This window comes from Suricata suricatta, chromosome 11 (assembly GCF_006229205.1).
Source record: "Suricata suricatta isolate VVHF042 chromosome 11, meerkat_22Aug2017_6uvM2_HiC, whole genome shotgun sequence".
Lineage (NCBI taxonomy): Eukaryota > Metazoa > Chordata > Mammalia > Carnivora > Herpestidae > Suricata > Suricata suricatta.
In genome coordinates, this window is record NC_043710.1 from 54,073,462 (window position 1) to 54,088,937 (window position 15,476).

The 15,476-nt window shown below is 44.8% G+C and overlaps 1 protein-coding gene across 11 annotated transcripts in view; it reads right to left on the bottom strand.

The window, feature by feature from the left end:
• Positions 1 to 15,476, bottom strand: part of CLPB (ClpB homolog, mitochondrial AAA ATPase chaperonin) — a 165,282-nt gene that overhangs the window by 55,846 nt on the left and 93,960 nt on the right. For all 11 annotated transcript variants that reach the window (XR_003900434.1, XR_003900433.1, XR_003900432.1 and 8 more), the window contains one exon: positions 6,749 to 6,846. Coding sequence is in view for 7 of the 11 variants with exons in the window: in XM_029915718.1 (XP_029771578.1) it covers positions 6,749 to 6,846 (98 nt within the window). In the remaining 4 variants the exon portion in view is untranslated. The remainder of the gene's footprint in view (positions 1 to 6,748; positions 6,847 to 15,476) is intronic.

Sequence of the window (15,476 nt, forward strand, 5' to 3'; positions counted from 1 at the left end):
TCTCCTATTCCTACTTTTAGCAGGCGCTATCTAATGATTTTATTAAAATAAACACCAGAAGGTGTTCTTGCCAGAAATGCATAATCTGAATGTAATCATAAGGAAACATCAGATAAACCCAAACTGAGGGACATTTTACAAAATACCCATCTTGTACCCATTAAAAGTCAAGGTCATGAAAGACAAGGCAGCTGGGGGCTCAGTCAATTAAGCATCCAGCTTCAGCTCAGATCAGGATCTCATGGTTTGTGGGTACGAGCCCTGCGTCGGGCTCTGTGCTGACAGCTAGCTCAGAGCCTGGAGCCTGCTTCAGATTCTGTCTCCCTCTCTCTCTGACCTTCCCCTGCTCATGCTGTCTCTGTCTCTCAAAAAAAAATTAAAAAAAAATTAAAAAAAAAAAAAAAAAGAAAGACAGACAAGGAAAGACTGAGGAACCATTCCAGATTAAAGGAGACTACTAAAGAGATAGGAAACTAAATCCAATTTGGGATCCAGAATTTTCTTTTCTTGTAAAGATAATCATTGGGACATTTGGTGAAGTGTGAATAACATCAACAGATTAGTTAATATTAATATTACTGCCCTGCTTTTAGGCACTGTATTGAGGTAAGAAAATGTCCTTTTAGGAAATGCAAGTATTTAGGGATAAAGAGCATCATGTGCATAACTTACTCTTCAAAAGTTCAGAAAGAATTACATCTCTCTCTCTTCCTCCCTCTCTCTCTCTCTCTCTCTCTCTCTCTCTCTCTATATATATATATATATATATATATATAATAAAGCAAATGTGATAAAATGTTAACAGTTGGTAATGTGGGTGAAGAGTTTACAGAATTCATTGAACTATTTTTGACATTACATAAAAATAAAATGAAAATAAATCAGGATAATGCTTACCCCTGAAGGATGGGCAGTGACTGGAAGAAGTATAAGGTAGGTTTCTGAGTGTCTGTAATGGTCTGTTCTTGATCAGATGTGTTTAGCTTGTAAAAATACAGTGAGCTATATACTTAAGATATGTGCACCTTATACAAGTATATTTCAATAGAAAGTTTTTTAAAAGTTAAAAGCAAAGAAAAGAGGAAGCAAAAGATTGTCCCCATAGAGCACATAGCTCTGCGTCTGGCCCACTGTAAATCTGCACTGAAGGTCAGACGGTGCTATTATCCCTGTAGGCCAAGCACAGGGCCAGGCACGGGGCATGTTGGCACTTGAAATGAGATACAGCAGGGAGCAGGCTGGGCAAAGTGGGGAAAGGGTATCACTTCACCCTACAACAGGAGTAAGATAACCCTCTTACTCTCCTGTGTACTTCACCCCTTCTCTCTGAGGGGGCTGTCCTCAGCACCCAGGTTTGCAGCCCAGAATGCAGGCCCAGGGGAGCACTGCATCCCCAGCTACCCCTGAAGCAAATGAAAAAATATAGATACAAGAAATGTGCTTGTGATTCTGTCACTGGGATATGCAAATAAAATATATATGATAGGCCTATCTGCCTAATATTCCTGCCAATTCATTCTCTGGGTGTGATTAAAATGAGCAATAAATTCCTCGTGAGTCTCGGTGGAATGAGGATCCGGGAGTGGAGATGCGGGCTGGTACCAGCACGTCCCCCTCAGCTGAATATTCATCATGGAATAGCTCTCCATATTTTTGTTTTATCTGCCACGTGTGCACAGAGATATATTTCTACCTCTCTCCTTCGTCTCTTAGTTAAAACATGAAAATGGTCTAAGCTTTAAGTATTAAACTCTCCATGTAACGAAATCCTTCAAAGTGAGATCACAATTACCTTCTCTAAGAAGCCTGCCCTGCTCATTCTGCCTGAAGGTGATCCATGCTTTCTTGGAGCCCCCACAAACTCTCTGTGGACCCCTCCTAATGTACAAATAGTCTGTGGGTATCAGAGCTAAGGGGGCCTGCCTCTCTCCCATCCTCCTGCTCTAGATGGCTAGCTCAGAGGACAGGGGCTGGGATTCATCATCTCTAAATCTTCTTAGGGGGCCCAAGAAAGCTTCTGCACGGAGAAAGCAGAGAAACTGAGCAAACGGTCAGCAAGGAGAAAATCACGTAGGCTACTTAAGGTGACAGATATTCTTTGGGGCACATGGGTGGCTAAGTGGGTTAAACATCCAGCTCTTGATTTCAGTTCAGGTCATGATCTCACAGTTCAATCCTGTGCTGTCAGCACAGAGCCTGCTTGGGATTCTCTCTCTCTGCTCCTCCCCTGTTTGCATTCTCTCTCTCTCAAAATAAAGAAATAAACTTAAAAAAAAAAACAAGGTGACAAGAGATTCTTAGATAAGTGACACATTTTAAAAGGTAGAATGAAATAAAAAATTAGGCTTCTAGATAATTTGAAAATGGGAAAATTATCAAGAAATAATATTAAGCAGGGCAGATGGCTCACAGGAGCATGTGACTCTTGATCTCAGGGTTGTGAGTTCAAGCCCTATGTTGGGCATAGAGATTACTACAAAAAAAAATAAACTTGAAAAAAGAAGAAATAATATTAAGTGAAAAAAAAGCAAATTCCAAATGTGGAACTATGATCATAATTCAAACACCTTCAGGGCCAAGTAGGATATATAAATGTCTGTTAGGCTAGCACGTAATATAATAGCGAGTTGGGGGGAATCCATACTGCCTCTTATGGGGTTACATTTTTTATAAATTCTTGGATTGGTAAAATAAAACATGGCTGCAAGCCTGAGACCCCTGTATGTACAGTAGGCTAGCAACCAGGTTAAAAAAAAAGGGCATATATACATATATAGAGATAAGGTTCAGAAAAGTTGAATATAGTATCATGAAAGAAAATCCTGATTCATATCCCAATAGTTACTTTTAATGACTTGATTTTCTGTTAAGAATCTGCTTTCTTTCTTTCAGCTTCAGTTTTCCCATCTATAAAATGAAGGTAATAAGAGCTGCTTCAAGGATTTGTTACAGGATTATAAAAAATACAGAGAAAGCACCTGGCATAGTACCTAGATGCACTTAATAAAAGGTACCTACTATTATTATACATAATTAAAAATATTAATAGTGATTACATATAGACAGTAGGGCTAGAATGTTACTTAAAATTCGGTTCAGTTGCCTTGTTCTCCAGTGAGCCTGCTTTGATCTCCCCAGGCAGGACTGGAAGCCACCTCTGGATTCCCACAGTCCCTGGGCTTCCCTGGGTCACCTTCACGGTTCACTTGCCTGTCTCCTCATCAGAGGGTAAGCTCTTTGAGTGCTTTATCCATCTGTCTTCTTCTTACCTAGCCCAAAGCCTGGCACACAGACATTCATAAATATGTACTTAATTATCTTCAATGTACTTTCCAAATATTCTATAATGAGACATATGACTTTTATACGTTTTCCATAATGAGCATATAACTATAGAGTGGTAGGGAAGGTGGAGAAAGCTGAACTGGGAAGCAGGGGATGCTGGATGCACAGAAGAGTAAGATAAGATTGGAGTGGCAGTCACCCACGTCTAGACAAAGATGAGGTCTCAGGCTGGAGCCTCAGCACCCTCCAGGCCTGAGTCATTAGGTTACAGATGTAGGGCCTGAACTCAGAGAGGAGCAGCCACTGCTTACTTACTGCCAAAGTGGGACAAAACCAGGTCTAAAGCAGTGTTCTTCCCACAAAACTCTGTCTCATGATTTTGAAGTAGTGGTGTTTCTTTTGTAGCTTAGAGGGGGAAAAAAAAACAGAGCAGAATGAAAGGGTGACAAAGCAGATGCTGGGCAACTGAAAGACAATGCTGATACCCAAGAACTGAGGGGTGACAGGACAGCAGAGCAATCAAAGAGAGAATCTCAGTGGACAGCTGGGACATTCCAGATGAGATGAAAGCATAAAGTACAGAGAGATGACAACAGAGAAATAGTCGTCCATGGAGATGCTACAGAACCCCAGGCTGTCTCTATGTGGTCTTCCAGTCTCTAACGGCAGCCCCATGCACTGTGTGACGGCTCTGTTAGGGAGCTCCTCCCATAGCTGCCACCGGGCCTGGCTCTGTCTCAGCTCTGCCACTGAATGAATCTCCCCCCGCCTCACTCACAGCCATTCCTGTGCCTACATGTGGTCTCTCCTTTCTGGGCCAGATGTCCCTACTGCCTACAGGCTTTTTCTCTGGCACAGTTCCTCTTCCCCCTTAGCTGTCCTACTTTGCACAGATTCTAAAAGCTCCATGTCTACTCAGAAGGTAGTGTCTGCAACTGCCCTCTGTTGTCCAGAAGAGTGACTGATACAGAGGAACACAGCCACCATTTATTCACTCAGGATGCTAGCCTTGTACTAACATGGCCAACATAAAGCTACTTCTTTAGCAGCCAAATTTTGTTAAGGATCCCTCAGCAGCTCGAACCCCTCCACCTATGTTGGCACTAAGAGACCTGCCCTATGTCAGACCACCTGACACACCACAGGTTCTGTTGGCTAAGTCTAGGGCGTGCTCTCATGGGACAGCTACTGAGCCTGAGAGGGATGACGAGAGTGCCATCTGAGGTTATATGAAACACATCTAGGGATACCCTTAAGGAACCTGGGCAAACTGACTCTACCTCTAAGGTTGTTCCTAGGGATGGAAAATCTGGACAGAGAGGAGGGAAGTACTCATTCTCTAGGAATTTTCACCCTTGCTGGTCCTAAGCACTCCTCAGGATGTGCTGTGAAAGCCCATCTTCCTTCCCTACGTCCTCTCTCTCTCTGGAGGAAACTACTGCAAGGTAGTTACTAAGGCTCCCAGGGAGACAAACTCTATAGTTAATGCTGGTTGCCAAATATTTCTAGTTGCCCCCTTGTAGGCACATGGTAGGATTACTCTCCTTGGCCCCTTGTGATTGGGTAGGAACAAGGGATTAGTTCTGTCCAGTGAGTTATGAGTGGAAGTAAAAGGTCTTCTAGACTGAGCATTTAACTGCAGATCCAAGACCCTCCAGAGCATTCTTTTCCTTCTGGCAAGCAATCTGCAACATCACACAGGGTGGCTGCAGTGCCAATCTGGTCTCTGCAGGCCTATGATGAACGGAGCCCCCACTGCTGACCCATGATGGACAGGCTGCATGAAGTCAAAAATAAATCTTTATTGCTTTACACCACTGAAATTCTGGGTTGTCACAACATAATCTGGTTTATGTAGACAACTGTATATAGGATGGAACCTTAGAAACCATTTTGTCCAATGTCTTCCTTTTCAGAGGTAAACTGAGCTTCAGTGAAAGCAAGTGCTAGCCCAACATCACCCAGTTAGTGACTGGTAGAGTGGGGAACACAACCCATATCTTGTCTGTTTCAGTCCAATGACCTAAGTGCTCTAACTCAAGACACAGAAAATATCTGCCACTAGGTGGGACCTGTCACACTGCATCTTAAGTTACATCAGCCAGTATGCCAACAGAGACTCCATGATGCTGGACAGAATACAAGACTGACAGTCAGCAGCCAAGTCTTCCAGTTCTAGTCCTAGGACTGAACCTATTACCTGACCTTGTATTCAAGTCTACTAGTTTAGGTTTGACACTAACTCACTCTGGGGCCAAAGTCATGTCACATCCTTAGGCTCCTGTTTCCCCAGGAGTAAAACCAGTCCATTGATTTAGGCATCAGAGATTTAAAACATGTTCACAGCAGAGCCTCCCCAGAGACTGCTCAGGAGAGAAGGGCTAGGCCCATTGGGTGTGACTCTGGTCCACCTCTCCTTCAACCACAACATCTTTATTTTCCTCTGACTTATTTGTGTAGGCTTTGGTAAGATTTCTTACCACTGGGTTTGACGAGTTCTGAGGTTTGTGATCCTAATGCTTGGACTCTGCCAAGTAGCTCCTGAGTGACAGCTCAGTGGCTGGGACGAGCAGAAAGCTGCCTGTTTTTAGGTAGTTCAAAAGTTTGGTTGAGAAGATCAAATTAAGATGGAGATTTTTTTTGGCTCAGACTATACCAGGCTCTCTGGAGTATATGTAGAGGGGAGGGGTCAGGGAATACTTCTGGAAGAAGGGATGATGGGAAAGGATTGCTTGCTGAGGTTATAGAACACATGAGGACTGAGGAAACAGGACTTGGGCTAAAGTATCCCCGGTCCTATGAAAATGAGCTAGAAGGTCATTAGCTCAAAAACTGAATTTGAAGATTAGTCCTCAGAACCCAACAGCAGCCCAGGCCTCTGCCTGGTCATAATATAGGTAGCTTCTTATTCTTAATAGGACTAGGGGCTAGATTTATGCGTGTGTGTGTGTGTGTGTGTGTGTGTGTGTGTATATATATATATATATATATATGCATGCACACACATATATATATATATATATACACACACATACATACATACATATGTATGTATTTGTGTGTGTGTATTTTTTTTTTTTTTAGAGAGAGTGCAAGTGAGCAAGGGGCAAGAGAGAGAGCATCCCAGGAATGGCAGATGGAGAAAAAGACAGAGAGAGAAAGAGAAGCGGGGCTCACCCAAAGCGGGGCTTGTGTTTTACCTGAAGCAGGCTCGCGCTCACCTGAAGCAGGGTTCAAGCTCACCCAATGTGGAACTCAAACTCATGAAGTGCGAGATCATGATCTGAGCTGAAGTCAGATGCTTAACAACTGACCCATCCAGGTGCCCCCTGGGTTTGTATTTAAACAGACAACAATCACCTAAGGATAAGAGGCCTTTGGTGGAGCCAGACATAATTTAATGTGTGAGAGATTAAATGCAGCATGGAGTACCCACAGGCCTTCTCCTTTCTCTGAGACTTACCTTTGCCTCAGAAGTCCTTAGAAGCTTCATCACCTCCCCTTCGCGTGCATAATCCAAGGGTGTGTGTCCCATTTCATTCCTCTGAAGGGGGTTGGCTCCTGGCAGGAAGAAAAGAAATAGTTAAAAGCTCTATCTACGAGTGATCAGTGGGGCCTCGGCCTTCCCTCAAAGGTGACTTGGGCCCTGATTTCAGAGTAAGGAACTCCCACGGGAACAGAGAGCAACAAAACCCTAAGAGATTGTAGAATGGTGTGAAAAACATCAAGCTACTCTGACAGGAGAGTTCTTGGTTCTGACACAGAGGTCAGGGTATTGGGGTTCCTACATGCACATGCACACATGTACAGAAACATACTACCCACACATAGATGTGTTATGTACATACAGGTGTGCTCTATACATTCACACACACAATACACACAGCTGAATATGCTGACAAATATACCAAACACATAGATTAATATATCCTAACACCAATGCATTAATCATTAAAATACCTATATTAACAAATTCATTTGCATACAGATGAATATTCATTCTAAAACCATACAACAGGGCTCCTTTCTAAAGCACAGAATATCTAAAAAAAAAAAAAAAAGGTGAAACAGCCCTCTTCTTTCTGTTTTCTGCTCTTCTCTCTCCTTTCATGTCATTTACTTCTGGCATTTCCTGCCTACTAGAGTTAGCTGTGTCCTCTGGAAGGGAGTGGGCATTACCAGGAACCTGGCTATGCTAGCCCCAAGGTTTGATGCCCTTACCAATGCCAACTGTTGGTGCATGTGGGCAGGCATTTCTTTCAATATCAGTTCCTATGACTGGAGGACAAAGAACCTGAAGTATGATAAAAAGAAGAGGCTTGCTGGGGGCCATGCAAGTTTTAAAGTCTGGCAGCTCATGAGCCTGCATAAAGTGTCTAGTTGGCGTAAAGCCTTGGCAGATATGGAAGAAAGGTTCCTCTGACCTCCACATTATTAGAATCTCCTTCTCAAAGCCCAGGTCTGAACCCTCACTCTTCCCTTCAAAAACTGTCCATTCCATTCAATTTGTCAAACTTTGAATGTGTGAGGCTTGAGACCCAGAAGAATCAGATCTGGAGGTGCCTGGGTGGCTCTCAGTTGGTTAAGCATCTGACTTCAGCTCAGGTCATGATCTCATGGTTCATGGGTTCAAGCCCTGCATCAGGCTCTGTGCTGACAGCTCAGAGCCTAGAGCCTGTCTTCATATTCTGTATCTCCCTCTCTCTCTGACCCTCCCCTGCTCGTGTCTCTCTCTGTCTCTCAAAAATAAATAAATTAATTAAAACATTAAAAAAAAAAAAGAAGAAGAAGAATCAGATCTGGCCTGGCCCCAAAGGTACTTCTCTCAAAGCAGGGAGACCAAAACATAAGAAAGCTATGCCTTGAACACCACAGTGGTCAAGAACTATGTGTTAAATGGAATATTCCTTGATCTTCTTTCTTGCTAAGGAAGTGTTGTCGGGAAGTAAAGAAGGGTTAAGATGCAGTCCTTGCCATAAGGATGTAATGGGCTGACTAGAAAAATGCAGGCAAATGCACATCAGCATGGGGCCCGGCTCAAGGTGTGTGTCCCGCTACTGTTTACCGATGGACTGTAAAACTCGGCCTTTCTTCTTCTGTTTTAAAAATGTTTATTTTTGAGAGAGAGAGTATGAGTAGGGGAGGGGCAGAGAGGGGGACACACAGAATCAGAAGCAGGCTCCAGGCCCTGAGCTGTCAGCAGAGCCCGACGCAGGGCTTGAACCCATGAACAGTAAGATCATGACCTGAGCTGAAGTCGGACACTTAACCAAATGAGCCACCAGGCGCCCCCAAACTCAGAATTTCTTAATCCTAGGCTGTGGAAACATTTGTTCCATGATCCAAAACTATTCCTACTGAAGCTCTCTGCTTCTTAAAGGTCTATAAATTCATCAACCAACAACTATAAGCTTTATTAAGCATTTATATGTGGCTGTCTGCCTGGGTTACAGAGGAAAAAGTGTGGGAGGAGGAGGGAGTGGAAGAGAGAGCAAGAAGTATGATTCAGGGCCAGGACACTTATTATCAATGAGAAAAATTAATACCTTTATTCATGATTTCTAATTTTTAATAGGAATTTGATATGAAATATTAATATATTTTTTATTGAGATATAATTCACATACCATAAAATTCAACCTTTTAAAGTGTATAATTCAGTGGTTTTAAATATACTTACAGGGTAATACAACCATCACCACTAATTTCAGATCATTTTCATAATCTTGAAAAGAAAGCCCATAGCCGTTATCACAGACACCCTAATCTATACCTTCTGTCACTACAGATTTGCCTATACTTGGCATTTTATGTAAATTGAAACATACAGTATAAGGCCTTCTCTGTCTGAGTTCTTTCATTTGGCATGTTTTCAAAGTTTATCCATGCTACAACATGAAAGCAGGAATGCAGCATTCCTTTTCATGGCTGAATAAAACTTTATTCTGTGGATAGGCCACATTTTGTTTAGTCATTCATCAGTTGGTGGTTATCTGGGCTGTTTCCCCCTTAGATATTATGAATAACACTGCTATGAAAGTATGTATACAAGTCTTTGAATGGATGTGTTTTCACATCTCTTGGCTATATATCTAGGAATGGTGGTAATAATAGCTGCTTTATTGAGCACTTACTACATGCCAGACACTGTGTTCTGTACTTCATGTACATTGTATCACTTAATCCTTACAACCACTACTGAGAGGGAGGAACTAAAATCCCCATGCCACAGACACTAAAACTAGAGCTCAGAGGAATGCCTGCGTGGCTCAGTTGGTTAAGCATCTGACTTTGGCTTAGGTCATGATCCTGTGGTTCATGGGTTTGAGCCCCTCGTCATGCTCTGGGTTGACAGCTCAGAGCCTGGAGCCTACTTCTGATTCTGTGTCTCCGTCTCTCTCTCTGTCCCTCCCTTACTCATGCTGTGTTTCTCCCTGTCTCAATAACAGATAAACATACAAAATTTAAACAAAAACAAAAAACTAGAGCTCAGAAAAGTAAAATCATAGCCCAAGGTTACAAAACTAATTATTTGGTTGGACCAGGAGTCAAACCCATCACCAGTTTTTCTCAACTCCAATTCTCCACACTCCCAAAAGGGCAGCCATGACATACTCCTGCTGAAATATCATTCCCTGGCTTTTCACTGCTCACAGGATAAAGTGCCAGCTCCCTGGTAAGGAGGGTGTCTGTTCTCTGTAACTAGTAGGTGGGTCTTTTAGGGGCTCAGCTGGAACCTCACTCTTTCAATTCTATTGGCAGTGACTGGGGGCTTTGTATCAGCAGGGCTCTGTATGTAGGATGATGGGGGGTTGGCAAAGGCAATGCATAGTCTTCTTTTTCGTATTTCTTGACCACTCTAGCAACTGATACCTTGGCCATTCTTTTGAGTTCTATGAAAACCACTTCTTCAGGTTTTCCTCACACCTCTGTGACCATTTCTTCTGCAGGCTCCTCTTGCTGTCTTTAAGATTAGGTGTTATCTAGAGTTTGCATCAAGGAACAATTCCAGCTTTCCAGAAGCTAATGGGGATGAAAGATGACCATACAACTACAACTTGGGCTGAAGGAGGGACAGACAATACTGTGGGGGCCCAAGAAGGAATGGAGTGCCAAGGGGCTTGTTCTCTGGTCTGTCTTTCCCAGCCCATCCCTGTTCTCTCTGGTACTCAACACTGTGGGGCTCCACAAGGGCTGAGGGCCAGTGGCAGATGGCAACTGCAACTGCCCCCTATCCCTAGGTCTGGGACAATGGCTAGGGCTGAAAGGGAGCTACAGTTTATTTAGCAGAGTGGAAGGGGCTCCTTTCTTCGGCAGCCTCCAGGGAAGCTCTGTCACTAGATATACACAGGAGTAAAAGGGGGATCAGGGAAAGACCTACAGAAGGGAAAGAAAAGAGGACCAAAGAGGAGAAGAGAAGCAGGATGAAAAGGGGAGGGGGGAAAGGAAGAGAAGGTAAGAGAGGAAGACAGTGGGAGAAAGAACAGAGGGTGAGATTAGCTGTGTCAAACAAGTGCTGTCAGTGATCTATATTTGCTTACAGAATGAAAAATGTGTGCCATAAACATTGGCCACTGAGTAATTTCTAGTAGGAGTCATGTCACTTCTCATAAAGGATGGGATGGGGACAGGTAGGACATCTTTGTACCTGGGCCAGCCAGCACAGGGATGCCTTTTAAAGCAGTGTTGAACCTATTTCTAGCCCAGAAGGCCCACCCCAGCCACTCCTGAGGCAGGAATCCAACCAGGTCAAGGTTCTGGAGCCTCAGGGCAGCACTTCTGCTCCCACTTTAGGGAGGCTGAGATGGGGACACCATGGAAAATGTCCATCTAATATTAGTCCCCCACCCCCCACCCCCGTACCCTTGCACTGATGCTCTGACTTGACTAATTGCTGTAATAATTGATAGAACCTGACTTCTACAACTGATCGATTTCACCTCCACGACCAACGGCCACAAACCATTATACTTCAATAAATAACCACGTTGGGTCTCACACGCCTGCCCTCTCCGGGGGCATCAGGATGGCCCGTGCCCTGGCCTGACCTCCCCTTGTCTCCCACCCAGGGCCCCTCCAGGCCAAGCAGCTGGTCTAGAGGGTCAGGCCTCTGGGAGCAAGTGAGAGGGCCGGATGGAGGTGGGGAGTGCTAATCGCAGGCCATCCGTCACCTCCCACTGGCTGTCTGGGGCTGGGGCCAACACCTGGAGCACCCCAGGCAGTATAGTGCAGGACCCCTCCCCTCCTCTCCCTGCTCCAGATTAGTGTGTCCCAGCTTATAATATTTGATAAATAGCCGACTGGCTTCCTGGCAGCACTGCTGCGGCTGCGCCTGCCCGCTACAGCTGTGGAAGGTCACTCATTGGGGAAATATGTTTCTGTCAGTGGTATTGAAAAAAGTTTAGTGGAGTGACAGGCCTCAATTTTTCAAATTTTATTAACTCCATCCTCTTAACCATTTGTCTTGAATTCCTTCAGATTCTGGAGGATCTGTCAATAGGCCAGGGGAGAAGTGGGGGTGGTGATATGGGCTGGTCCTGGTTGGTACCAGTGGCTGGCTTGGGTCTCATCATGTGAAGCAGTGGAAATGGTGTTGGCAGAAGAGAAGGCTGGCCCACCAGGACTCAGGGAGCCCACTGCTCTTCTCTGGCACAGTGCCTTTGGTTTGACATAATCAGAGATTTTCTGAGTGGAAAAACACTTTAATAGTGAGCTCTTCCAATTCCCTACAAGGAGACTCCTCTCTAATACATCAGAAACAGGTGGTCACCTTGTCTCCCCTGAATGTGCCCAGAACCTAGCCCAAGCTCATGGCCCTCTACAGGGTTTCCCTCCACTAAACTGAGAGGGCAGATCCTTTTCCTATGAGCCCCAACCTCTCCCTCCATCCCCACTCCCACCTTGGTCTTCATACAAATACTTGTTCCTCTTTAAAGACCTGGCTCAGGCTTCTCCAAGAAACCTTCCTGGTTTCCTTCCCACCCCAGGTTTGGTGCCATTGTTTGTGGTCCACATGCCCTCTGCTTCTGTCTTACTGATCACTCTGCGTTAAAACTGTCTGTCTGCATCCAAGGCTGAGAGATCTTAGGAGTCAGGGACTATGTCTGACCTACTGCTATATCCTTGCTGTCCAGGACAGGGCCTGGCACAGAACAGCTTGCACCAAAATTTATCAAATAAATGGACTTCTTCCCAGGGACGATCTTCTGAGGCCACACAAAACATGGCTGCTCTTCTTGTCTCCGAAGAGCCCTCTGACAGCAAGTGTGTGCCGCATGTCGCTGACTCCTGTAGGCCAAAGCTCCTACTCTCTTTTCTGGTCCCAAACACGTCTCTAGAAAATTAGGTGAGGTGAGGCCCCAACACCCTCAGGGCTCTGTGGGTGGGAAGGGGGGACAAAGTGGTTGGAGAGAGGCTCACATGCCCTTCCTTGGGAGAGGGCTAAAATTAGGGTGAAGGAGGAGGCCTCCTCCCTTGTCACTACCAGTCTTGGCCCTCTGCCTACCTCTGTGAATAACAACGACGATAATGCTAGTATAAGAGGGCTTACACACACACACACACCACACACACACACACACACACACACACACACACACACACAGTTACTACCCTATACAAATGTGTTAGGCTGTATTATTGATAATATCAACGTGCTCACACACTCCCCACTGCCCCCTACAGTTCTCTCGGCCAGAATGGCCTTCTAGTGATCCAGGTCTACCGCAATTGCAGTTTCCACACCTCACCCCTTCCCCTATAGAGGCTGGTTCCCCGCCCTTTAAAACAGCACTGGGTTGGGGAACTTGCCGGTTGGGATTACGACTCCCTGGTTGTGTGATGGAGAGTGCCTGCTTCACCTCTCTGGTGATAATTACTGCTGCCTTGCCTACCTCTGGAGGTTTTGTTTGGACTGAGTAAAATAAAAAGCTCGAAAATGATTGGGGCAAAAAAAAAAAGGCTATACATTGTTCTTTGTAATGACGTTTATATTAACTCTCCCATTTTTACTGCTAGCTCCCTTACCATCTTCATCCTGATTTTCATTATTTCAACAGTCTGTTTACAATCTCCAATTAGAAGTTATTTTGATGAACTGGGGTGCATGGGTGGCTCAGTGGGTTAAGCGTCCAACTTCAGCCCAGGTCACGAACTTATGGCTCATGAGTTTAAGCCCCACATTAGGCTCTGTGCTGACAGCTCAGAGCCTGAAGCCTGCTTCAGATTCTGTGTCTCCTTCTCTCTCTGCCCTTCCCTTGTTCACTCTCTCTCTCTCTCTCTCTCTGTCTCTTGTCTCTCTAAAAAATAAACATTAAAAACATTTACAACATGTTTTTTGCTGAATATAAGGGAAATCTTTCCCAAAATCAGAGGTGTCTGTCAGTGTAGAGCGATTTATTCTTTTTGGTTGTGAGCTTCCCTCAAGGAAGCACTCCCAGAGAGACGGAATGACCACCTTAAGGAAGCCGCGCACCTTCCCCATCTCCAGTGTTGCTTGGGCCATTCTTCAGGCCTGCAACTCCATTCCTTGTCTCACTGACCTTCTTCAAGTTTCCTCCTCTGAGAAGCCTCCACCACCCTCCAGCTCTCAATTCTCTCCCCATCCATCTGTGGGCTCCTGTTGTCCTCCCAACTCCCTCCCTTTCCTGGCAGCCCACCCCTGTTTCGTCCTCACAGTTAGCGTGTATGTAGCCTCTCAGGTCAGAGATGAACCAATTCTCCTCCATTCATGGGACTAAAGGTGAGAGAAGAGATCTGTCCAAAATGCTGCAGGAGGCTAAGGGGAACCAGAAAGAGCCGCAGAGCTTCTGACATCTAACACAGAGCTGATTTCATAAGACACACCACTGAGCACTCTCCAGATACGTACACGGACACACCTGTGCACCTATAGCTATGCCTGCCCTGTGACCAACAATCTTTACTGAGCACTCACTACATGCCATACCCTCCCTCTTTTCATGTATTTCATTCTTTTTAATGTTTATTTATTATTGAGACAGAGAAAAACGGAGTATGTGTGGGGGAGGAGCAGAGAGAGAGGGAGACACAGAATCGGAAGACAGGCTCCAGGCTCTCAGCTGTCAGCACAGAACCCGACACGAGGCTCGAACCCAAGAACCATGAGATCACGACCTAGGCCGAAGTCAGACGCTTAACCGACTAAGCCATCCAGGTGCCCTATTCTATTCTTAACAACAATTTGGAGAAAGTATTAGAGGTATTATTTTTCCCATTTACTAGATGATTTAACTGAGTCTGGCAGAAGAGCAGGATAAAAAGGGACAAGCTAACATTTGTTGGGTATAAGGCCTTTGTATACAGTGTCTGAATTATTCATCATACAAACATTCAGAGAATACAGACTCAGAGAGCTGAGATAATTTGCCCATGGTCACCCAGCTGACAAATAGTAAAGCTGGTATTTAAAGCAGAGATTTACTAATATATTTTTTTATGTGTTTAAAATTTTACATAATAAGTTTTTGTTGTTGTTTTTGAAGAAGCCAGGTCTGGTTTTCCACCACATGGTGCTACCTTACAAAGACCTGATGACTCAAAAATTTGAGGAAAAAAATCATCTCTCTTCTTCCCTTCCAGTGCACTTAGATTCTCCAAAACCAAGATCAGGGGAGTTTCTAGGGGTGGGCTTGGGATAGACAGCTTTGTAGAAAGGTACAATAGGGGTTCTTTTTTCTCTCATTCAGGGCTTCCCCCATCTGGGGACCAGGTGAATAGTGATTCACATTAATTGACCTCCCAGAAGGCCATCTACTAGTCCTAACTCCCCAATGGACCCAATTAGTAGGGATCCGTTACCTTCAGAGAGGGGGATTTCTAAAGTTCATGGAACAGAGAGCTACTGCCTCATGGCTGAATCCAGCCATTCCATTAGTACTGATTCTGCGCCAGGTGCTGGGCACACAGAATCAGAGCAGTTCTTGCCTTTGGGCAGAATCCAGACTGATGGGACACAAACAGGGACAGAAACAGTGACAACACAGTGTGGTGAAGGTGGACAAGGGGATGGGAATGATGACTCCCTTCCCCTCACTATAAGGGAGCCAAATGCGGTGTTCTGGGGAGAAACCACAGAACCAGGTGGAGAAGAACAGAGGTGTTGCACTGACTAAGCAGAAAGGAAAAAAAGACTGGAGAAGCCTGTGTAACAGAAGGTGGGAGCCCAAGGT